Consider the following 24,889-nt stretch of genomic DNA (forward strand, 5'->3'; position numbering starts at 1 on the left):
GGAGACCTGCTAGTGGTCGGAGGAATCACTTTGGGCTGGGTGTTATGGCTTCTGCCTTGCAGGGGAACCAGGTGGGTCTCTATCTTCTCCTGCACCTGGGCTCAGTTTACCCCTTCAGTGTCCTGAAGATGTCTGGGCTCATGGGTGAGGACCATTGAGTGAATTCTAGTTTTGGGCTCAGGCCTACCTCCCTCTGGTGACCACAACTAGTTATCTCAGCCTCTCTTATTATTATTTTTTTTTTTTGACAGCTGGCCAGTATGGGATGGGGATCTGAACTCTTGACCTTGGTGTTATAACACCATGCTGTAATTAACTGAGCTAACTGGCCAGCCCAATCTGTTTTTCTATCGTGAAGTTGGAGAAACAATCTCTGCCCTTTCTTGTTTGGCTAAGGAGGTGTGAAGACAAAGGGATTCTGGACCCGTATTTACCACCAACCTGTGACCTTAGACAAGTCACTTCCCCTCTTTGGGCCTGAGTTTGTGCATCAGATGAAGGGTCTAAACTTGAGGGTCTCTCCAACCACATCCAGCTCTCAGATGCTGGGATCTGTGAGCACACTCTAATCCTTTGACACACCGGTTAGTATTTGTAAGGCACTTTGAGTGATGTGAGTTGCTGTACCCCTAAGTTTCTCAAGTGTTAGGATCCTAGGGGGTCCTCTGTTCCCCCAGCCTACACTGACCTTGCTGTAGTTAGTACTTAAAGACTCTCTGCTCAGTTTCCTCATCTGTAAAATGGGGCTAATAATAGCACCTGCCTCATAGGGCTGCTTGAGAATTAAATGAGTCCACATTTGTAAAGCACTTAGAGCAGTGCCTGCCAGATAGTCATTCTATTTGCTATTATTAGTATCAGGGGACAAAGTGTCCACATAGTGGGTGCAGTGACCCTACAGCTGATCCAGGGAGCCTCAGTTAGGAGTCTGGACTGTTCCCTGAGCAGGCTTGCCTGTGAATTCACTCATGGTCAGCACTCTATTGTGTCCACAAGTCTGGAGTTGGAAGCTTGAATGATGGGCCCCATCAGCAGTCACCAAAGCTAAATGGTCACTCCACAGGGAGCCCTCCCAGGTGGATGCGTCTGTCACTTCAACCCACCGTGGGCTCCTTGTGTTGTTCCTAACTCAAGTCTGTCTCTACTCAGAAAGTAGGGACCTGGGCAGGAAGAAGGAGAAGGAGCTGGTGGAAAGACCCCTCCTCCCAGGGCCCAGTGGTAAGAGTTGGGACAGATTCAACAAAACTCGATGATGTTGATAGTTCCAGAAAATCTAAAGGTCTTTTTTTCCCTTGAATTTCTGCAGCAGCTCCATCTGAGGTTTCATTTAAAGATAACATGATGGAGTATGGACAGCCTTTGCTGCTAAACAGATGTGGGTTTAAGTTTCTACTCTATGGTTTATTAATCAGTAACCCTGGGCAAGTTAATTAACCACTCTGAGGCTCAAGTTTCTTCATCTATTTATTGGGGATAACGAAAGCACCTACTCTTTGGGTGGTTGTGAGGATTAAATGCTGTCATGTGTATCAAATGTTTACTACAAAGCTTGGTGCATAGTAAATGCTCAATAAATGTCAGCTACTGATTAATCATTATTTGAAAACAGTGTTCTGCTGCCAAAAGGTTTGAAAATTCTCTGATCTTACCCTATTCTCCTATTTTATGGAGGAAGAGACTGGAGTCAGAGAAGGGGAATGACTTCCCCAAGATCACAGCAGGAGTTTAAGATGGGTGTTTCTTTAGGAGCCCCTTCCGTGCCCCAGAAGCATGTCCTTTGTCTTTGTTTTGTTGTTTTTTGCTGTCTTGTTGGATAAAGCCTCCCCTCTTCCCATCACTCTTCTCTTAGAAGTGGCCCAAGACCAGATTACCTGCTGCTACCATATCCTGGGGGGGTTTCCGTGCCATCCAACTCTTAGTTTCAGGGAGTCTCTGAGACCCTGGCCTGGGGTCCCCTGGTTCTAGGCTTCTACACAAGCGTTTCTGCTCCAACTTCTCCAGGCCTCAGAGACCCCCTTTGTCCCTCACCTGTATTCTCAGCCCTGGGAACACCAGTCCTCAAAGGAGAGGAAAGCATGGCCCTGGAAGCATTATACTGTGTGATGGAAAGACCTGGTGTCTCAACTCAGAAGATAGCTGTGTGGCATCTGACAAGCCCCAACCACTCTGAGCCTCAGTTTAATCACTGGTAAAGCAGGAGTTCAGTAATTCTGGCAGTGCAGACCTCATAGGTGGAGTCAGGATCAAATCAGATATGGACTTGAAAATATGCTGCCAAGTAAAGGGACAGCTGCCATGCAGGTCACCGTGAGCCAGGCATGCTGGTGGCCAGTGCACTGACCACAGAGCCATAACTGGGAGATCTGAGTTCCTTCCCTTTGTGTCCTTGGGCAAGTTACCTCACCTCTCCCAGCCTCGGTTCCCTTATCTGTAAGACGAATCGTGAGGAGTGAATGAAATGGAAGCCTATCTGTAGCTGCTTTCAAAAGCATGAGTTGTTCTACAAATGTGAGACAGCATCTCCTGACTCAGCTTTCTCACTGTACACATGCCCCTCTGAGCTGCACAAAGGACATCTTTGTGACCACAGGAGGACCAGGGCCCAACTGCATCCCTCTCTCTGGTAGCTCCTTCTGCTCTTTCCCTCTTCACTGCCTCTCACCCCTACTTCCCTTAGCCCTAGGAAGAGGGCTAGGACAGGGCCCCCCAGTTTCTTACTAATCTTAAACCTCTCTGAACCTCTTCCCCTCTCAAGGCTGAGGGAGGGCTGGAGTGGCACTGTTCTGGAATCAATGATTAAAGAACCCCAGGGGCTGACAGTGAGAGAGGAAAGTCTGAGCAGTGGAGCTCTGTGATTTTGTACCTGCTTTGCCATTTATTGGGTGCATGATCTTTAGCTCATCACTTGTCCCTTCTGGAACTCGGTTTCCTCACTTATAAATGGCGGAAACAGGACTAGGAGTCTCTGTGGTCCCCTATAGCACAAAAAAGCTGTGATAGAAAAATAGCGGCTAGGGTGCTTCTCTGAGATGTGACCAGAACAGAGCTCTTATTTAACAGGGCTTGTTTAACTTCCTTTGAAGTGAATGTTTTTTGTTTTGCTAGGGTCAGGGGTCTATGATTTGAGATTTGATGGGAGACTTGGGTCTTCTGGCCCCATCCTTTGCTGCAGTGGCCTGAGTCCCCAGACTTTTTTTCTGGAACCTGGTGCCATCTGTCCAGGAGGCTCCTTCCACTCTGTCCCTGACCCTGCCTCCTACTTTGTGTCCCTGTGATGATGACTGCCACATCAGTGTGTGGCCAACAGGAGGTGAAGGGGACATGTGAGCCCCAGAGAGCCCTCCCCATAGCTCAGACTGATGAGAAACATGGCTTGTAGCTCCTAACAAATTAAGAGACCTTGGTGAGGAGGCTTTCTTTTACCAAAGAATGACATGAAAACTTGTAGCAGAAGTTGGGGGGATGCTGGGCTTCTCATTAGCAAAGGGGTGCTCAGTCCCCCATGGCGTGGCCCCAGGCTCCTGATACCTGTGGGAAGGTCAGAGAGCCAGCTCGGGGTTTGATCTCATGACTGCGCACATGGAAGAGTCATCAGGATGCTCAGCAGGCCATGTCACAGGAAGCCTGAGGTTGTCTGTGTTGACTCTGTTGTTCTCTCCGCTGGCATAGAGGTAGAAGCTTCAAATCATGAAAATGCACAAATCGACAGACCGTCAGAGGTGAGCGGAACCTGAAAGATCATCTAGTCCTGGGGTAGCAAGTGGACGTCTTCCGGACAGTCAATTCTGATCATTGGTGTTGGTTTCCAAGCACTGAATTTAGGGAAAGGAAAAGGGAGCTGTGATCCATTAGTGATGTCTGCCCTGGGTGTGGCTGCGCATGTGTCACGTCTTTACATTTGCCATCCACACCCTGACTTGACCGAGGACACTCAGACCTCCCTACTAAACCAGTGCCTTTCCCGCAATCCATCATAGGTCCTCTTGTGTCCTGTTTTTCAGGTGGCTTCAAGGATTGTCCTCAGCTCCTTCCCAGGCATTTCCTTGTCTCCTAAGAAGGAGGTAACAGGAATGGGGACAGAAGATTTTGTTTTAGTATTTAAAGGAAATTGAAGGCTACAAAGATTAAACCACTTGCCCAAAGTCCAGTATAAAACAGCTTTTAAAGTGACCCTAGAGCCCAGTTTACTGTGAATTCTCTGGACTGAACTCTGACCATTAGACAGTACTTCCCAGTTCCTTGGAGGAATTTCAAGTACCAAAAAAGGTAGGCATAGTGTGGGTGGGGGTTCTGGAAAAATTGTTTGTGACTGGCTTAAGTTACCAGGCTAAAAGTCTCATGGTTTGCTCTGGTGGCTGGCTGCTCAGGAGAGTTTCCAAGGTCCTGGTACCTTAGTAATTGCTAACCCAGGAAGTGCCAGCAAGTTGCCAAGTGGTCATACAGTATCACTGAAGTCTTACTGGGTTATACTGGGAAGCGGAGCTGGTAAGAAGAGAGCAGTCCAGAAATGGGAGAGGCTCGGTCCCATTGCTGAGCGTTCTCCACGTTGTTTACCAGGCAGAAGTGAAAATTCCTGCTTGAACAGTTCTTGGTTCTCACTTCCACCTCCCTCACCCAGAGAATTGCTCCCCAGGCAAACTCACATCCCAGTGCTGCCAAAGCTATGCAAATCAGCCAGGCCCGCAAGGCTGGGCTGTTGGCTCAGCTCGAGGTGGGAAAGCAGGCGCCCTCCTAGGGGGACCATGCCCAGCTTCTGGTGTTGGGGGGCCTGGCCAGGCAGCACAGGTCACTGCTTATCTGTTGTCCAGTGGGTGCCAAGAGAAGGAGAGGAGGTGGAAGCTGCTCTTGATACTGGGCCCCTCCTGCATACTGATCCTGGACTTTCTCCTCAGGACTCCACTAGGTATTAGGGTCACCTTGGCCTAAGGAGATTCTATCCAGAATCCAGGGGCTCCCCAAGAATTCAATGTGCCTTTTACCCTCTTTTGGACACTTAATCCCAAACCTATGGACTGAGATTTGTCTTCATATTTAACCCAAATCCCTCCCACTGCAGCCCAGCCTCTTACTTGTTGGGAGCTCTTTCATGGAGATGAACAATCCTGGATAGTGTGGGACCAGCAAGACACTAGAGTCGGGGGAGGCAAGTTGGGCCTTGGATGAGTCCTCAGTCAGTCTCCACATTTAAGAGATGCCAGTGAAGTGATGCTAGAGTGGGAAGAACACTCTGCACTGGGGTGGGAGCCATAGGTCTTTTGTCTCCCCCTAAGGATCATTCCCAACCTGTGCTCATACTGTAAAAGCTCTGTCACTTTGTGCAAATCACCTAACCTTGTTGAAGTTTCCTTACCTGTAAAATAGGGAGAATAATAGTACTTCATCTTCCCAAAGGCTGGGAATTTGCCTGGCTGATCTTCTGAGGTCCCTGCCACCCCATGAGTCAGGGTTCCAAGGTGTTTACCCTCCTCCCGTTTTCTTGCCATGGAGGCCTGATAGCCTGGAGGTTCCCAGGGGTCCATGAGAACCAAAAGAGGCCTGGAGAGATCCCACTTGGTGGCCCTTTCAGCTTGGCATGGATATCACTCACTTGCCCCTAGGACCTCCAAATAAAGAACTCTGAAGTTTCTTTTTGAGTCCTTTCTGCCCCTCTTCTCCCCTTTGCGTACTTAATCTTTTATTTGTGTGCAGAACAAACAGGACAGGGGGAAATGGTGAAGAGAGGTCTTTGGTCCTCCCTGTGCCTCTCTTTGTAGATGCTGCAGACAGTGACGAGCTTCTGGGAGGGGAAGAAAATACTCTGGTACATTTCAACCAACTTCATTGAATCCGAAGACTTTAGAGGTAGAGGGAATTTTAGAGGCCACTTGAGATCCCCCTTGGATGCTATCCAATTGCCACATCATTTCAAAAACCACTTCTGTAACAGCCCTGAAATAAGCCGCCTCTGCTTGAATATCCCCAATGATGGGGAGCTCCGTCTATTTGAAACTGCAGGTTTCGCTGTTGAACAATTGCACTTTTTTTTTTTACAAAATTCTTCCCGTACTGCTGCTTCCTCCCAGGTTCCACCATCGGCCCTTGTTCTGCTCTTTGGAGCTGCAAAGGAAGTCTGCTGCACTTCCATGCCAGCGTTTGGGGAAGAAGGCAAAGTCCAGTGACACTTATTTTAGCACTTACTATGAACCAGACACTATGCCAGGTGCTTTCAAATGTTCCCTTGATGATTTTTTTTAACTTTTATTTTGAAAAATTTCAGACATACAGAAAAGAGAAAAAGCACTTTAAGGAACAGCCACATACCCATCATCTGGATTTAATCATTAACGTTTTGCCCTATTTGCTTCATCTATTTTTTTCCTGAAGTATTTTACTTATAACTTCTTTTCTTTTATAATTTTTCATTGTGGACATTTTCAAACATATACAAAAGTACAGATTAATACAGTGAGCTCCCATTGTACCATTGCCCACTCACCACAACCATCAAATTTCTGCCATTCTTGTTGCTGGAATATATTCTTGCAAAATATAGACGTTATAGCATTTCAGTCTTAAATAGGAGCATGCATCTCTAAAACATAAGGACATTTTCCTTCTTAAGCACAATATTATTATGATCACACTTAACAAAACCAATTTTCATTTAATTCTCATGGCAATTTTGATGGTAAAGTATCGTAAAATATGCACACTTGAATTTTTAATTTCCTTATGTATCAGCTGTGATTATTCCCCCCCCCCTTTTTGTCTTTTTTCGTGACCGGTAACGGGATGGCAACCCTCAGTGTCGTGCCCGCACCGCGCTCAACCAGTGAGCAGACCGGTCTCTATATAGGATCCGAACCCTCGGAGGGAGTGCCGCCGCACTCCCAAGCGCCGCACTCTACTGAGTGCGCCACCGGGCCGGCCCAGCTGTGATTATTTCTATTCTTGGTTCCAGTTTGAAGTTGGTTATTGATATTGCTGAAGAAGGTCTTTATCAGGCTTCATATTGTAGCAAGTGGTCTTAAAAGTGGAGCATGTCTATTGATTACTTTAGCTGACTTCAGTATGAAGAAAAGCAGATTTCCAGGTTATATTATTTGTCAAAATATAATTCCCTAATAAAAAAAATATTTGCCTCACTTTTTAAAAATTTGTCATCAAGGGCTGGTTGGTTAGCTCAGTTGGTTAGAATGTGGTATTGATAACACCAAGGTCCAGGGTTCGATCCCTGTTACCAGCCAGCCTCCAAAAAATAAATAAATAAAAATTATTGCGATACAAAATGCATAACATAAAATTTACCATCTTAACTGTTTCTAAGTGTATAGTTCAGCCTCCCCTATCTTTGATTTATATAGTTGATTTTTTTAACCTAAAGGCAGGGTTTTACATTTATTCCTGTTACATTTTATCTTGTTGGTTTTGGCCTCCCATTAGAGCCTACCAAAGTATTTCTAATCCTGATTCTGTCATCCACTTTTATGTATTGCTTTCTGCGCTCTGCTTTGAATCACTTCCAATTCAATCAACATCTATCATGTTTATTTGCCTAAGCTGTTGATTAAAGTCTAATACTCAGTTTTTCCTGTGTCAGACACGGGATACAGGGGATTTATTGGGAAAATTGTGTGAGTCCAGTAGTCAGAAATCCAAGCTCTTGGGCCGAGCCCGTGGCGCACTCGGGAGGGTGCAGCGCTGGGAGCGCAGCAGTGCTCCCGCCACGGGTTTGGATCCTATATAGGGATGACCGGTGCGCTTACAGCGCTCACTGGCTGAGCATGGTGCGGCTGGTCTCAAAAAGGACAAAAAAAAAAAAAAATCCAAGCTTTTGTCCTGATTTAGGTTCTCTGAGGCTATGTGACCACATATTGGAGGACTTTTTCTCCTCTGAGACTGGACTTCAGTGTTGGACTCTAAAAATAATGCTCCTGGCCATTTGTGTTCTGTCCTGCTCTGTTTTTTTCTGCAAGCAGCAATTATCTTCTAGAGAGCCAGGGCTTGGAAACAGAATGCGTTCAGATTTCTGCTGATTGTGATGCCTGTGGTTTCTGAGATCGGAATAAAAGGTTAGTGTTTGTAGAAGTTTCTCAGTAATTGGGATCAGTTAAACACTTGGTCGTTCAGTATCTACTATGTGCCAGACCTTTTGGGTACTCAGGGTACAATGATAAATAAGATATAATAACCCTGGCCCCTGGGAACTCACAGACTCATGAGGGAAGCAGACATCCAAACCAGCGACTCTAAAAAATATTGTGTGTGCTATAAGAGATATAAGTAAGAAATAGAGAAACAAAGAGGAGGAAATCCTTTATTTTGCTTTGGATATGCTTCATGGAGGATAAGACATTTGAGTTAGTTATCTTGAAGGATGAGTATGTATTTTCTAGGTAGGGAAGAGGGAAAGGACATTCTAGTTAAAGGGAACAGCATGCACAAAGTCTGTAACACAGGACCAGGCTCCACCTGTCTGGGGAGGCTTGGGATGTCTAAAACCCACCTCTTCAATTGCATAGTGCTTCACAGATTAAAAAGCGTGGTTACAAGCTTTATCTCACTCAATTCTCACTGTATTTCTGGGAAGGGAATGGAATGGTAATTATGACCTTATTTTACCATTGAGAAGCCTGAGGCTTCAGGAGGTCCCTGCTTTGACCAAGGTCCTACAGCTTGGAGGTGATGGAGCTCGGGCTTGAACCCCAGTCCACTGTCTTCAAGCCCTGTACTCTTTCCATGTATGCTCTGCTGTTCCTCCACACAGCATCTTAAGGGAGTAGAAAAGAAGTTTCTGGTGATTCTGAACCAGTATTTAACACACTGATCATTGCATCCCTTCCTTTTTCTGGGAAAGAGGACCACCTTCCTCACTGTTTCAAAGATAAATAAATTTAAGCATTCTGGGAACACTCATTAGTCACCTTAATCTGGAGCACTGGGGCAGCAGCAGAAACCCAGTGAGCCAGCTCCTGGCCCACAGTTCCCAGGTACCACCTCCCAGGCCATCCTGTAGGCTGAGTGGGAGAGGCGCCAGGTGGAACGAGTCCAGCGGACCACGGGAGAGAAGCAGGAGCAGTGAGGGCTGAGGCAGCTCCCCTCGGCCAGATCTGGAGAGACAATCAACAGCGTCATCAGATATTAACTTAATGCCTCCATTAGACTACGTCACCATGTCTCGACCTAGACCCCCAGATGCTCCAAGCTCCTTCTTGCGGGCTGGGCGCTATGAAGGAAGCTGTGTCTCCAGAGAACAGTCTTACTTACTTTGTAGTGGAATTAGAATAAGAACAGGAAAAGCTTTGGAAAACTTAGCCCTTACTATCTGTGAAGGGCTTAGCTACTTGCTACTCTCTGCTCCCCTGCAGAAGCCAGGATCCAGTCTCCTGGGTGGCCCTGGCTGTCCCCGGCACCTTCAGTCCAGCCATTCAGGTAGCCAGGGAACAAGGAAAATTAGACAGAGGTTCCAGTGCAGGTAAGAGTGGATGTGATGCGAAAGAGAAGCTCCATTACGAGGCTCTGAGTGTAGCAGGTACATCCTCGTGGTGAGAGGCCCCTTCAGGGCCACGGAAAAACATCTGGGCAAGAGAAATTGTTGGCTGGTAAGTTTTAAAATTAATCTTTGACTTCTGCTTGCTCACCTCTTTCATTTTGTGGCTCTCACCAACAACATTATAATAGCATTCACAGAAATCAAAGTGAAGGAATTTTTAAATTGTCCACAAATCTGATGATCCTCTCCAAGTTAAAATCTTTTTATCCCCCCCTCCTCCAGTGTTTCTCTTCCTTTCCGGGTCTCATTCATGGGTGTATTATTACCTCCTTCTGGAAGTGCCTTCTCCTCTTACCTTGCAGGACACCACACCTGCCCCGTCTTCCTTCTACTTCAATGCCCGCTCTTTCTCAGTCTTGTTTACTGTCTCCTCCTCATCATGTCAACCTTGACCCTTTTTCCTTCTTCACCTGGACTCAGTTCCTTTGTAACCTTACTGAGTCCGGTAGCTTTAAATGCCACCTAAAAACTGGTAACTATCCTATTTATACTCCCTGAGTTAATAGTTCTCCTGAGTCCAAACTCATTCCCCCCCACCCTCTACTGGGACATCTAATTGGCATCACAAATGTAACACGTCCAAAAACATAACTCCTGATTTCTCTACCCCTAGCCCGCTCTTCCCTGAGTCAACGCCATCTCGGTGAATGGCACCCCCACTCAATCCGTCAAGAAAGCCCAAGCCCTGGGAGTCACCCTTGATTCCTTTCTTTCCCTCACATTGCACATCCCCTCCATCAGTCAGTCCTGTCGGCTACACATTCAAAGTACTGCATATCCTGAACCCAGGCCCTGCTCACTGCCTCCACTGCTACCCTCTATCCGGTCCACTGCCCCCTCTCGCCTGGGCCACTGCAGCAGCCACCCGGTTGGTCTCCCTTCCTGCTCTCTTAGCCCCTCTATAGCCAATCACTGCAGGTTAAAAGACTTAGTGCATGTTACTCCTCTGCTCAGAATCCTCAAATCACTTTGCATCTTCCTTGGAGTGAAAGCTGCAGTCTTCGCCATGAACTGACCACCAGACCCCCATCATCTCACCCCAGCTACCCGGCTACCTCTCTCCGGCCATACTGACCTCAGTACTGTTCCTTCCCACGCGAGCTTGTTCTTGCTTCAGGACCTGATCCTTCTGTCTGGAATGATCTTCTCCCACACCTTTGAAAGGTTGGGCCTTCACTCCATGCAAATGTCACCTCCCTGACTGACCTTCACAGACCACCTTGCTTACGAACAGCCTCAGACACTCAGTGTCTCCCTACTGTGTCTTATTGTTCTCCCTGGTAATTATTTCTAAATGGAATTATATATTTTTCTGCTTATACCTTTTATGTCTTCTCAACTAGAAAAGAGCTCCACAAGGCCAGCAACTGTCTTCCCCAATATTGTATCCCCAGCACCTAGAACAGTGCCTGGTGCATAGAATGTGCTTCATAAAAACTTGCTGAATTAATGAATTTGCTCTTTTGTCACATCATTGAAAATTATGTCTTCCCCAATATTGTATCCCCAGCACCTACAACAGTGCCTGGTGCATAGAGTGTGCTTCATAAAAACTTGCTGAATTAATGAATTTGCTCTTTTGTCACATCATTGAAAATTACTCCTTCTTAGGCCAACTTTACAACTTTACAATGTCATGAAAGGATTTTTTTTTTTTAAATAAAAGTAACTTTACCTTTCAGCCTACCCCTTTAGGCACAACTATTTTAGTCTGTGGGTGCTTCCCATCTTTATCTCCCCTTGCAGATTTTCTATAGTGTCTAGCCGATCTCAAGATCAGGCTTTTACTCAGAGATCACTTTGTGTATCACCTTCTTCCTCTTTCTTGGGATCCATAGCCCTTCATCCTCTGCTCTCATCCTGCTGGCCCAGTGGATCTCAGAAGAGGGCTGAGCTTCTCCACCGTTGCTTGGAACAGAACACAAGCATAAAAAAGACCGTAAAATATATTAAAATATTAATTATGGCTACCTCTTGGCAGGGTAATTTTTCTTCTACTTTGTACTTTTTTTGTATCAAAAAAAGTTTCTCTATTAAGCACATATTTACTTTTTTAGCCAACATTTATTGTAAAAGGAAAAAGATAAAACACTAAATAAAATTTGGTAGGGTGAGGTGGGGAGACAGGACAGACACCTGTCTATCTAATGTGATTTAGGCGTCAGTCACCCCTGGAGGGCTGGGCTAGTGGGAAAAATTCTGGCCTTGGAGTCATTCCTTTGGGATCCATGGCTGGTCTCTTCTTGCTCATCTGGAGGGTGTAACAGCTGCCGTCTGAGGGGCGCAGTGTTAACAAAAGCACACGGTGCAGCCGGTGTGCTGGCTGGTATGGCAGGGTCTTCTCCCTACACACTCTGGTTTGCTGTGTGACCTTGGACAAGTCAGCCTTCTCTCCAAGGTGACTCTTTCCCTGGCTATCCACATCCCTGGAGGAGACTTTCCAAAGATGTTTCCAGAAAACAGGATGAGCAGGAGGATCCTGGTCGCTGGGGAAGCAGGTGCTCTTTTTCAAATTAAAGACTTGCTCCTCTTAATATCCTATTTTCCCTCTAACCTTTAGCCTCTTCTGATCCTGCTAGCAACTAATATTTTCTTTCTTTTTTTTTCTTATCTATTCCAGGAAATGATCGAAATGGCCTAGATTTCAACAGGCAGGTAAGAACTCGGGTCAGAAGAAAAGGTTTATTCTATAAATTTGGGGGTAAAGCTTATACATTTGATTGCAAAGAAAATTAGGGAGGTCACCTATGTTATGTCAGATGTGGGGGATATGGAGAAGATTAAGTACAGTTTGGGGTGTTTATTCAGAGACCCCTAGCTTTCAGGATTAAGGGACCCCGAGGCCCACCTCCCACTCCAACCCATGATCCAATGTTGGGGTCTCCTCTTCAGTATTTCGTTAGATGAGTTCTAACAAATGAAGCCCCTGTTTAGAATGAACTGCATGCCAGGGGTAGTCCAGAGATCTAAGACAATGGCTCCTTTCCTGTCAAAGCTTGGCCTGAGTTGCCTCTTGGGTGCATCTATTTGCATGGACTGACTGCGTGCAGGGAACATAACAAGGGAAACAGAGCAAACAGAAAGCTCAGAAAGGAGCGCGTAACCAGGCTCAGGGGGACATTATAGACACAAGCTTGGTGCTTTGGAAGGAAACCAAGTAGGGGGAGCTTAGACTCACCTAGGGAGGACCTTGGGCAGGGGAAAGTAAGGTTGGGAAGATCGCAGGGAGGATGGATGTGCATGTGTAAAGAGAAGGGTAAAGCCAAGAGAGAGAGCTCTCCCCTAGAGGCTGGAAGCTGATGGGAGGACACCGGGGCAGGAGGTTGGACAGGGCGTGATGTCAGAAGCAGACAGTGGGAGTGGGACAGTTTGTTGGGAGGAGAAAGTCTAAGCTGGAGCCAAGCTGGAAGCAATAATGGAAGGCCCCGGAGTGAGGCAGAGGGGCGGGAATCAGAGACAGAGTCAGAAAGCCTGGGTGTGGGTCTCAATTCTGCCACTAACTAGTGGTATAAGCTTGGTCAAGTCATTTAATACTTTTGGCCTGAGTTTTCTCGGCTGAAAAACTAATTTATTCCATAAATGAGGGGAGGAGGGTCCCTACACTATGCTAGGTGTGGGAACACAAAGAAAATTAAGACATGGTCTCTGACCTGAGGGAGCTCCAAGTCTTCTACAAGGAGAGGGTGGGGAGAGAGAGAAAGGCCTTTTTTTTTTTTTTGGCAGCTGGCCCGTACAGGGACCCGAACCCTTGACCCTGGTGTTACAGCACCACTCTCTGACTGAGCTAACTGGCCAGCCCCTGGAGACAGAGATTCTTAAGTGAACAATTATAACACAATCTCATTTATGCTTTACTAGAGGTGTCTCAGACAGAACTGGGAACAGTTCATTCTTCCTGGGAGCTCAGGGTAGGCTTCATGGAGGAGGTGCTATTGCAGTCTAGCTCTGAAGGATGAGTAGGAATTTGTGAGGCACAGAAGAGCAGGATGGAGCAGGGGACAGCAAGAAGGAAGGGAAGACAATCCCAACACAGGGCACATTGGATAATCGCTAGGGTTCCTTCTCCGTAGTCTGGTTTAGATGGAAGTCTAGGATGGGGCTGGAGATCAAACACAGACAGATGTTCTTCTCCTTCATCTGTAGTGTGACTTGAACTCACAGCTCACATTTTCTAAAAGGCTGTTCATTCTGAGTATGTCCTTCACAGTCAGCGAGAGGACTGGTCTTGAGTCCTAAGCCAAAACCTCTTAGGCAGGCAACTTCTGCAATTCTGTTCATCAGGAGGGCATTTGCTAACAAGTGAAGGCCAGCTACTCTCCCTCTCTACCTGAAACCTAAAGCAGAGACAGGGCTCAATTAAAGAGAGATCTAGGCTAGCTATGAGGAAGGACTTCCAGCCAGTGCAGTTGTTAAGCACTGGAACAACTACCAAGGGAGGGAGACTGTGGTATCCGCTTCTCACTCAAGGTCTGTAGATGTGAGACAGATTCTTATCTAAGAGATAGTTTGGCCGGGTTTGCTGCAAGGGCAGGAGGATGGAGAAGATTCCCAAGGGTTCTATGATCCTGCACAGATTGGGATGTGGCCTGTGCTCTGTGCTTTCTGCCCTGATGACTGAAGCTCCCCCAGCCCAGGGCCCCCATCTCACTGCCCCAGGTGCTTGAAGGAGACACAGGGGTGAAGCCTATTCCACACCGGGAAAGGGTCCGCCTGCCCAGCCTGGAGGTGGCCAGCTCTACAGGCTGGTGGTCTTGGCTGCCTGTGTGATCAGTCTGAAGCTGGGGGCAAGGCTGGAGGCAGCTCCTCTGGCCCTGGGTAGCCTGCAGGAAGGCCCAGGACCCTTGAACATCTTTTGGGGTGTGGCTCCCTGTCAGTCGGCTTCTGCCAGGAGTGGGCCTCACTTGAGTTTGTTTCCCTTGGATGAGCCTTGTGGGGTGGGTCGTTCCCTCCCTCCCCTGGGAGGGGTTTGGATTTCTCTTACTGACAAGAACAGACATGACAGATCTTTCCTGTATAGGGGGCGGGGAAGGGGGATTTTGGAAGAAGAGACACTCAGCTAGGTCATACTGTACGCAGTTAACGCTGGAGCTCTTCTCTGCTCATGAACACACGCCCTCCCAAGGCTCACCTCTCTCCCTCTGATCCCTGCACGCTCACGTTCACACCAGCTTACCTGTTGGCCTACAGGTAGACACCCAGCACTTCTCAGGCCCTGCTTGATGGCCGTGACCTCGTGCTCCACAGCGAGGGAAGTAAACGACATTTGCTGGCCACCAGGCTCTGGGCAGGGTGCTGAGCACTTTAGATCATTGAATCCTCACGATAAACCAGTGAGGTGGGTATTACTCTCCCCATCATACAGGTGAGGGGACTGCCTTGCAGACAGCTCCACCTTTTTCAGCAAAGGATTGGACAGACTGAGTAACTTGATGAAGGTCACACAGTTAGTCAACTGGCAGAGCCGGGATTTGAACCCACATCTCTTTGACTCCAGAGCTCATTTTCCCATGATGCCTTGCTGTATCCTCCTCCATGGTCTCTCCCCTCCCCCTCCCTGTATATACACACTGTCCTTGGGGAGAGGCCTGGCAGCTGGAGACTGAGCATGACCTCACCATGACTAACTGAGAGGAAATGGGAGGTGGTGGGTGTGGGGAGGGGAAGAAAGCGGTTGTAGAAGAGCAGCCTCTGTGTCTGACACAGACGAGGGGTTGACAGACACGCAGGAGCGAAGGCCCTGGGTGAAGCTCCTGCTGGAAGGTCCCAAGCCAGTTGGTGCAATTGGGAGTTGCAGACAGGTGATGGGGAAACTGCAGTCCTGAAGCTGCATGAGCAAGGAATGTTGTCTCATCAGGAAGTTTTCATGCGGAACATGTTAAGTTTTTGGTCCCAGGAAGGCAGCCTGAGCCTGTTGTAGGGATAATTGTGGAAAGGTCATGGGACCCAGAAGCAGGGACACCTCTCAGTCCCCAGGAGAGATAAGACAGAGAGGCAACAGGTGAGGCCAGATGTCTGGATGGAGACACCAAAGCCCTGGGTTCCAATGCTTGTCTGCCCCTCACTAGTTGCTGCCGTTATACAAACGTCTTCTTCCTGGGCCTCCGTTTCCTCATGAATAAAATTAAGATGTTTGGGTGAGGTGGTCTCTAAGGCCCCTGGCAGTTCATACCTTACGGTGCCAGCATTTTTCTCCTGCTGTATTCTTGCTGTTGGTTGGACTCCTTGACTCCTACTCCCCTTTCATTTTCTTTCTTTGAAAAGAAAGTGGGAAGAGAGTCACCCTGAGCTGTAGAGAGTCAGGGGTAATACATCACGTGGAATCTTTCCAGCCTTTATCATCTTCTGTGATCCAGTGAAAAGAATCATTTGAACTTTAGGGGCAGAGACAGAAAGACCCAGCAGGCTGGATCTGGGGCCATCCATTCATTCTTTGAATATTTAGCCATTCTTAAGTGCTAGATAGAGAAGTGTTATTTGTAGGAAGATAAATTGCCTAGCAAAGGAGTTTAGAGTTTATCCTGTGGGCAGTAGAGTGCTGCTAGCGATTTTGAGCATGACTTGTTTCACTTAATAGAAGAGCACTGCAGGGGGTGTGGGTGAGCAGGGAAGGGAGGGTGGATGAAGGACTGAAGGAATAGGGGCCTGATGGAAGGCTGTTGTGGTAGGCAGAAGTGGGCAATGCTATGGACAGCGATTACAGCAAAAATTAAACACACGGATGTAGAGCCAGATGCCTGGGTTTGAATCCTGGCTTTGGTACTAACAGGCTGTGTGACCTTGGGCAAGTTCTTCAACCTCTGTGTGCCTCAATCTCCCCACCTGTAAAATGAGCAGAATAATGACGCTTATCTCACAGTGTTGTTGTGAGAGTCACATGAGTGTGTGTGTGTGTGTGTGTGTATACACATATACCTCTTAGACAAGTGTCTAGGACACATATACTATATAAGCATTTGCTGTAATTGTTACTCTGTCAGAAGGAATAGAGAGACCCAGCTTTAAGAAGTTTTCTGAAATAAGATCAGGAGGATTTTGGCAACAGGTTGGAATACACATATACCTCTTAGACAAGTGTCTAGGACACATATTCTATATAAGCATTTGCTGTAATTGTTACTCTGTCAGAAGGAATAGAGACCCAGCTTTAAGAAGTTTTCTGAAATAAGATCAGGAGGATTTTGGCAACAGGTTGGACACAGACAGCAAAGGAGAGGAATGAGTCAAATGTGGTTCTGAGATTTTGAGCTTGGGATGCTGAACATTAGGGGAACCACAACCAGAGATCAAGACAGGAGATGGAGCAAACTTGCTCCAGATAGTGGGAGCAGAAATAAGGGCAGATAATGAGCTGTGGGTGCGCAATACATGGTGAGAAATTTGGTTCTGGAGCCCAGGAGACAGGTCAGGACTGAAGATGCAGACATACTGGGAGTCACCAGTGACTCGTGTTAAATAAAGCGATGGGAAGGAGGGAGGGAGGTCACCTAGGGAGGGTGTGCAGTGGGAGAAGGACCAAGGACAGACCTGGAGGAGAAGGAACACTTAAGGGATGGGCCGAGCAGTGGTGTCTCTAGGTGAGACTAAGAAGGAATGGTAAAGGGATGGGAGGAGAACCACACCCACAAAGGAGAGATTTTCATAAAGGTGGGGATGCTGAGCTCTGGGGTACTGCCTAAGGACGTCGCAGGAGAGACGGTGTCTGCAGTGGGTGGAAAGGGAAGAGCAGGGCTTTGACTAGCAGAGAGGGGCAGAAGAACATTGTGGGCAGGGGAGACAGTGAGTGTAAGGACAGCAGAGCAGGCAGAGACATTGTAGAGTCAGAAGCCTAAAAGTGGGCTAGTGGACTTGGCAGTGAGGCAAACAGTGAGGGCCATAGTGTGGTGTCTGTCATTTCCACAGTGGGGGAAGATGCCAGGTTGTTGCAGTTGAGGGGTGAGTAGGAGTTAAAGAAATGATGGAGATTTGGATTGTAGAATTCCTTTTCAAGAAATGGGATGATAAAGAGAGAGAGGTATTGGCCTAAAATGGAAACAATGGGAAGACAAAGCTTTTTAGGATGAGAGACTTGAGTGAGTGTGTGCCTGGAAGAGACAGGAGATGGAGTATAGGAGAAAGAAAAGAGAGGTCATGGTGATGGCAGCAGGGTGGGGGGAGCCAGTGAAGGGTTTAGCCTGGAAGTGGAGGAGGGCTCTTCTGAGAACGCAGGAGGGCTGAATGCCCTGTCTGTGGTCCAGAGTCCAGGGGCTAGCTCTCCTCATCATGGAGTTTCTTCACTCTATTTCCTGTTCTTTGGACATACAACTAACTTCAAAAGAGCATTGGGAAATAGAATTGGCTTAAAGGGGCTTGGGGAGTCCACAGTGACAGGTGCACACCGGGGCAGCCTCACACCTGCTCTGTTCTGGCGACTTCTGGATCCCTCATCATCCAGGGCCATGGGTTTCCACCACACAGATCAGGCAGTGTTTCATGTGCTGTTGAACATTGTCTTGCTCAAAGACCTCCCAAAAGTTCTGTGAGGCTAGAAGAGAGTCTGAAGCAAGTTGTCAGATGTCCTTGTTCCTAAATTTTCTGCCCCAGGAGCTGAAGTTCATTGATTTGAGGTTTTCTCTCATTCCTTGTCTCAGCAGCATTCTGAACTCACCTGCACCAATAGGTGGCTGTCCTGTACCTCTCTCTGGACCCCCATGACAGCTCGTCCAGAGCACTTAGTCTTAAACCAACTTTGGCGTGCCCCCTGTATAGCACTTAGTCTTAAACCAACTAGGATTTTCCTTCATTGTCTTCTTGAACATCATAGAACAACTACCGTGGTCCTCTGGCTGCTGCTGGTATGCATTGATCTGTAATATTTAATTGGCTCAATGGGGCCTCTTCTCTATTATCAACAAGATTCAGCCTAAGATCTCTGAGGATCCAGAATGAAAGAAAGGCTTCACTGGGGAGGCCCATGAGGGAGACACAGGGACGGCAGCATCAGGCTCTCAAGCTGGCAAGTTAAGGTCTGCTGTGACAGCGGAGGAAGCCCCCTCCCCCAGGAGCAGCATCAAGAGAGCAGGCACCAGAGCAGCTGAGCTTGAGAGAGCAAGGGAGGGAGTTAATTGGCCATGCTTGACTGTTTAGTTCCACCAACCTGTACTTAGCTGGGTATTGGGGAGTCAGGAATACAACATGGTCCCTGCCCACAGGAGCTTACAACCCAGTGGGTAAGAAAATTCAGGAGAAGCTGCTGAGGACAGGGGGTGTCACTGCATTACAGTAATGTCAATGGGGCCAGTTCAGAATCTAAAAAAGCCACGCAGGTGAACAGAGCCTTGGGGAAGTGGGCTCCGTATGCCTAGAAGGACCTCAGAGGATGGCAATTAAGGGCAGCAAGACTTTCTTGATCCTCTGATGATTGTTTCCTTCTGCTGCAGGATCCAGCTTCCAGTCCTGTACTTCCAGGTGGAAGCAGGATTATTGGGTGTAAAAGGGCAGGCTCAGAGAAAGAAGAGGATGAGGAGACAGTGAACCACATTTTGCTCATCCCTAAGCAATACTGTTGGATTTTAGAATGTCAATACATGACATCCCTCTTTTTTTGCCCCTCCAAGATACCAAAGCAATTAAAAATTAGATACAGGAGCCTGACAGAGCTATCTTGGAGATATGGTTTTGATGTATGGTCACAATAGACTTTCTAAGACCCCACTGCCAAATTAGACATATCCTCCAGGCACAGGTAGAGCCAGCAAAGAACAAAGCTGAGAGTACCCGCTCAGTCAACAGGCAGGTCTGAAAAGAGCACCCAGAAGGGGCCCAGCCACCCACAACCACTTCCTTGTGAACCGATTGTTCTCAGCCTTATCAGACCCAGTGTCCCTTCTAACAAGGATTCTATAAAGACCCTTTAATATCCTAAAATGAAATGTATAGAAAATATAAATAAAAATCAGTAAGATGCTCTAATTTGAATAAAAAGGAGAAAGCAAAGTAATTTATAATAAAATTATTTCAGCAAATAAGTCCTTGGGCACACTCCCCTAAGTTTAATAAGATAGTGGAATGCTTCCATGAATGCAACAGACACCAATATAGACTGATATTGCTGTGCTGGATTGGCAGCTCAAAAGCCATGATTTTCCAAAGTGTTAACTCTTAATAAACTCCAAACAAAATAAAATAAAATTTTCCTTAATTAACACAGAAAATGACATTCCTGGGAAAAATGTATATTAAAAGTGCAAAACATACTTTACATTTGCATAAAAAAATAAAATTTGGTTCTAGGTTTGTATAAAGATAGTTCAAATAGTTCATGGAAAAATAGATTTAGAAGATAATATGAATCTTTCCATGAACTCTTTAAAGACGTGTCCTACAATTACAGGCAGGCTATTCACTGACACAAATGTCTGATGGGGAAGTCATACAAAAGTTGTGTGGGACACAAACAAGTGTTTCTTGTTTGTTATTATCTTTTGCAGTGCAGGATGTCTAGAATACCTGCTCTATGCTCAGTAAATGCAAATCAAGCTGCCTCATTATTAAGACAGCCAGAAAAACCACCTCACAGGTTTCAGAAAACATCTCCCAGGGTAGATATCACCCCCAGTGAGAACAGCTGACCTTGACCCACCAAGGAGATAAGTTACTTCTCCTACCAGGAGGCAGAGAGCCAGACGTGACCCTGGTGACAGACCTTCCACATAGAAATACAAGGCAATGGAAAAGTGGATGCTCCCCTGGCACTGGGAAAAGGCACCCCAGAAATACACGCACGATCTGAAAATTTCCTAAAAATGTCAGAGCAAGTGGTGTGTAAACCAGCGCCACCATCGTAAGGAATGAGTTGGGCCGAGTGAGTGACCAGGTAGGTATGGAGCAGAATTTGCAGGCAGGAGATAATTGGCAAGATTAAATGACTCTCCAATGTGATTTTTCCATTCTAGCCAAGATAAGATAATAATAATATTTATTGAACTCTGTGTGTCAGGCACTGAGGGTGAAATGTTTTATATACATTATTTCACTTAATACTTATAGCAACCCTGGGAGGTAGTTGGTATCATCCCCATTCTATAGATGAGGAAACTGAGGCACTGAGAGATGAAGGAGTTTCCCCATGATCACTCTGTACAAAAACAATTAAGTCTGGATGTAAAGCCAGGCCTGCCAGCCTCCCGACTCCATGCTTTTCCCCACTCCACTGCCCTGTTTGTCTTGGGAGGGGGTGGTGTGGTGTAGTGGTTGAGCTAGATTTCCTGTATTGGTCAACTCCTCTGTGCCTAGATTCCTCATCTGAAGATGAGAGCCGTAATAGTATCTGCTTCCTAGGCATGTTGTAAGAATTAATATAGTTAAGATCTATAAAGTACTTAGAGTAGTCTCTAGCATGCAGTGATCAACCAATAAACTTTAGCTCTTAGTATTTTCTGATGGGTAAGAACACATAGTTTTCTCTTCCTCTCTTCTCCCTGTGTGGCTACTTAGCTGGGCTTGTACCAGGTTAGATGGGCTTTGAATGCTACCAGGAAGGTAATTTTTTCTGGGATTTATCTTCTCCCCTTATTTTCTGATGGGTAAGAACACATAGTTTTCTCTTCCTCTCTTCTCCCTGTGTGGCTACTTAGCTGGGCTTGTACGAGGTTAGATGGGCTTTGAATGCTACCAGGAAGGTAATTTTTTCTGGGATTTATCTTCTCCCCATCTAAGCCCCACTACACTCCCCAAGCTTGGGCGGGGAAGCAGTTGATAAATGTATTTGCTTTTGGAGTGGTGGGAATCTGTCCTCTTTTGCCAGCCAAGTTTGGTGTGTTGGCCTGAGGCTCAGGTGTCAACTGTTTCTGTGTAGCCCAGGCAGCAGTACTGGGTGGACTGAGCCTTGTGGAGGAGACAGGATAGAGAACAGCAGTGCAGACCGGGAGCAGCGTTCTGGGTTCTCTGGAAGCCTGTTGTTACTCGCTGGTTTACCAGACAGCCCCAAACACCACCAAAAAGCCCTTCTGCAGCAGGGGGCCTGGGGCCTAGCTGGTTCAGGCTCCAACACTGGCATGAGTCTGTGGATGCATTCTGGAATGTTCCTCTTGGCCCAGGTGTGGAGTGGAGAGGAAAGTATACAGGTCCTTTCCCTTATTCTGCAGGCATCAAACAGCAGGTTCTCTTTGGAGATTTCAGTGAGTTGCCTTTGGTGGATACAGACACTGGTGAGAACAAAAGCAGAGCCAGCCCTCCCCCTCGTCATGCAGGAGTCTCTTTATAGCAGGGGTCTTGAAAGGGAAGCTGGGTTTGACCCCAAACAAGAACACAAGAAGTTAATACCATTTATTGAGCCTTTGGTTTATAACAGGCACTGGTCTGAATGTTTTACAAGCAGTATCTCATTTAAATCTTACAGCAATCCAGAGCAGTAGATTTTATAATTCCCATTTTACAGATGAGGAAACTGAGGCTGGGAGAGGTCATGTGACTTGCTTAGAGCCAGGATTCAGGCACTTTACATAGGTTATATCTTATTTGATATTACTTAATCCTTACAACAGCCGGTAAGGTAAGCATTATTATTCCCATTATATAGCTGGGGAAACTACAGCTCACAGAAGTTTAGTAACTCACCCAAGGTGGAGCTCAGATGTAATGCAGGCCTGTCTGATTTTCCATCATACCAGGCTCCTTTTGAGAGAAAAAGGAGAGTAAGAAAAAGAGAGAGGAGGCTCCCCCAAATGAAACATGACCTGTGTCACTGACAGCCCCTCATTTGACACGTGTATGGTACTTTTCCATGACTCCAAAGCCCTCTCACTCATATCAACTCCTCAGGACCTCTCATGGCTGGGGCTTGCTGGCTGGGATGGCAGAGATAGTATCTGTAGGCTTGAGGAGTGTTGCCAGCCAAAGGGTGGGGTGGAGAAGGGTTCCCACCCAACAAGGGCTCCCCCGGCCCTGCAAGAAGCCTCCTCCCTGGGCCTGTGCGTGAGAAGGGTGCAGGAAGAAGAGAGGTGTTTGCTGTGCGCACGCCTGCAGGCCAGGGGGCGGGACTGGCTTTCTCTTTGCCCCCGAGTCAGAGGGCTGTCAAGGCAGCTCTAGTAACCGGGAGAGTCTACTTCTGCCAGAATCACAGCTTTAGATAAAAATAACTTTTTCTACCCTAAACCTCCTACCCTCAGCCTGGCCCTTGAGAGGCGTTGGAGGCAGCCTTCAGGGCTCGGGTGCTGTTTCTACGTACCTGTTCAGTTCCCTACCTAATACCAGGTCACACCTCATTTTATGTACTCCACTTGACAACTTACAGAGGACTTCCTTAAGCCCATAGGTTTCCCCCACTCACAAGAACTGTGTGAGGCAGGGGCTACTATTCTCATTTGACAAGTAAGGAAACTGAGTCTCAGAATCATAAAGTGACTTGCAATTAAGTGGCAGAGCTGGGACTTATTCAATTCACTTTTCTTCAGTGCCTTCATAGGCACTGGGCTCAGTGCTGGTTCATTATCTCCAAATCCAACTTATGCTACTAATTGCCACTGCCCTCTTTGCCCCGGTAATCCCCTGGAACTCTGCTGCTTATGTTCAGATCAAGTGTGGAGGCTTCCCTCCCTCTCCCATGCTTGGCCACCAAAACCCGTTGGCATCCAACCCCTGAGGATCCTTAGCTCACCTCCTGTTTTGTTTTTCTTTCTTGGCAGCCCCTCCCCTGTGCTGGCATCTTCTAATATTTCCTCCCATAGACTTCATTAGCATGGACTGCTTCAGGGTGTCCCTGGTTCCAGCCCTGCGGAGGACAGTGTGGTGATCGTAGGTCTAGCTCTGGCATCACACAGACCTGAATTTGAATCTCGGCTCTACCAACAGGAGCTGTGTAACCTGGTCACTTGCCGTCTCCAAGCCTCAGTTCCCCTCTGAAAAATGGAAGGAAAAGCAGCATCAGCCTTATAATGTTGTTAGGAGGAGGATTAAATAGATCTTGAGTGTAGTGTCTGGGACACAGTAAATGCTCAGTGAACGTGAATGGTTATTGTTGCTATCGCAACAAATTTGCAACAATATCGATTTCACTTGCTCCATTTCACATCTGCCTGGCTCCAGTTTGCCCCTTCTTCTTAGCTTTGCCCTTGGGAGGTTCTGGAGACCTCTGGTTGCTATCGCAACAAATTTGCAACAATATCGATTTCACTTGCTCCATTTCACATCCGCCTGGCTCCAGTTTGCCCCTTCTTCTTAGCTTTGCCCTTGGGAGGTTCTGGAGACCTCTGGTCCCCCTTTTTCCAGATAGCAAAACTCTGCTCAGATTCCCCCAACTGCTGGCCTTCCTCTGAGTGTTCTTACCTGTGCCCTGAGCCTGATGCAGCCCATTACTACAGCAGCAGCAAGAAGGACATGCCAGACTCAGTCCATGCCAGGTAAACACAGGCATGCCTCACAGTACCTAAAAGGGTGGTTTGTGAATTGTTATACACATGTCAAAGTTTTGTAAATGGTATCTTATTTCTCTTCACCAAGAGAGCCTGCATTTAAAGAAATATTAGACTGAATCTTTCTAGAGAACAAAGAATGCCTTCTCATGGTCAGTTAGAGCCAAACATCATCTATAGGGTTTGCTTACTGTGAGTTTATGTTAATTCTGCTTTTCCTGCCTTGGTGACATCTCAAAGAAAGTGTGTGATTTTAACAAGGAATTTTTAATTTTTATTTTATTTTATTTCTTTTTTGGCAGCTAGCCAGTATGGGGATCCAAATGCTTGACCTTGGGGTTGTAACACTGCACTGTAACCAACTGAGCTAACTGGCCGGCACCTAACAAGGAATTTTTTAAACCTAACTTAGGCCATTGCTGTGGACAGGCTCATCTGAAGCTTTGGAAGTGGGTTTCACAGGCTACTTACGTAGCTGATGAACTGAGGCCTAGGAAGATTTGTATACCTGTTCACTGCGGGTAAATGTTGATTCCTGCAGAGGCCAGTGATGGGTGCTTCTCTGCTCCTAGCTCTGAGCTGAGACCTTCACAAGTGTGACTGAGAGTAGTGATCAAGCTGGACTTGGCCTCTAAGGCAAGAGCTGCCAGGCCAGAAAGAGTTAACACCACTCTGTCTGGGAGGGGGAGCAGTGAAGCTGCCTGAAGGCCAGGAGCCCCTTCCTAGGCCTCTTACATGAACCAGAACCAACTTCCTTTCTGAGGATTTGGTGCTTCCCCTTACGGCTGGCATGGCAGCACTGGACGAGGGCAGCTTCCTGGCTAGCGGGGAACTCCCCAGAGCCTAGCCTTGGCCAGGGGCACTTTTCTGGCATAAAGCAAGAACAGGGAGCAGCAGGGCCTGGGGTCTGTGACTTTGCCCAGGATGTGGCAGCTCAGCAAGGACCCCATGTTCTAAGAGTGGGCTGCTC

The 24,889-nt window shown here is 47.1% G+C and overlaps 1 protein-coding gene across 2 annotated transcripts in view; it reads left to right on the forward strand.

The window, feature by feature from the left end:
* The window catches only part of POU2F3 (POU class 2 homeobox 3), a 76,977-nt gene that overhangs the window by 15,411 nt on the left and 36,677 nt on the right, over window positions 1-24,889 (forward strand). For both annotated transcript variants that reach the window (XM_008570199.1, XM_008570197.1), the window contains exon 3: window positions 12,153-12,187. In XM_008570199.1, the coding sequence (XP_008568421.1) occupies window positions 12,153-12,187 (35 nt within the window). The remainder of the gene's footprint in view (window positions 1-12,152; window positions 12,188-24,889) is intronic.

The sequence above is a fragment of the Galeopterus variegatus genome, unplaced genomic scaffold, assembly GCF_000696425.1.
Source record: "Galeopterus variegatus unplaced genomic scaffold, G_variegatus-3.0.2 Scaffold580, whole genome shotgun sequence".
Taxonomy (NCBI): Eukaryota; Metazoa; Chordata; class Mammalia; order Dermoptera; family Cynocephalidae; genus Galeopterus; species Galeopterus variegatus.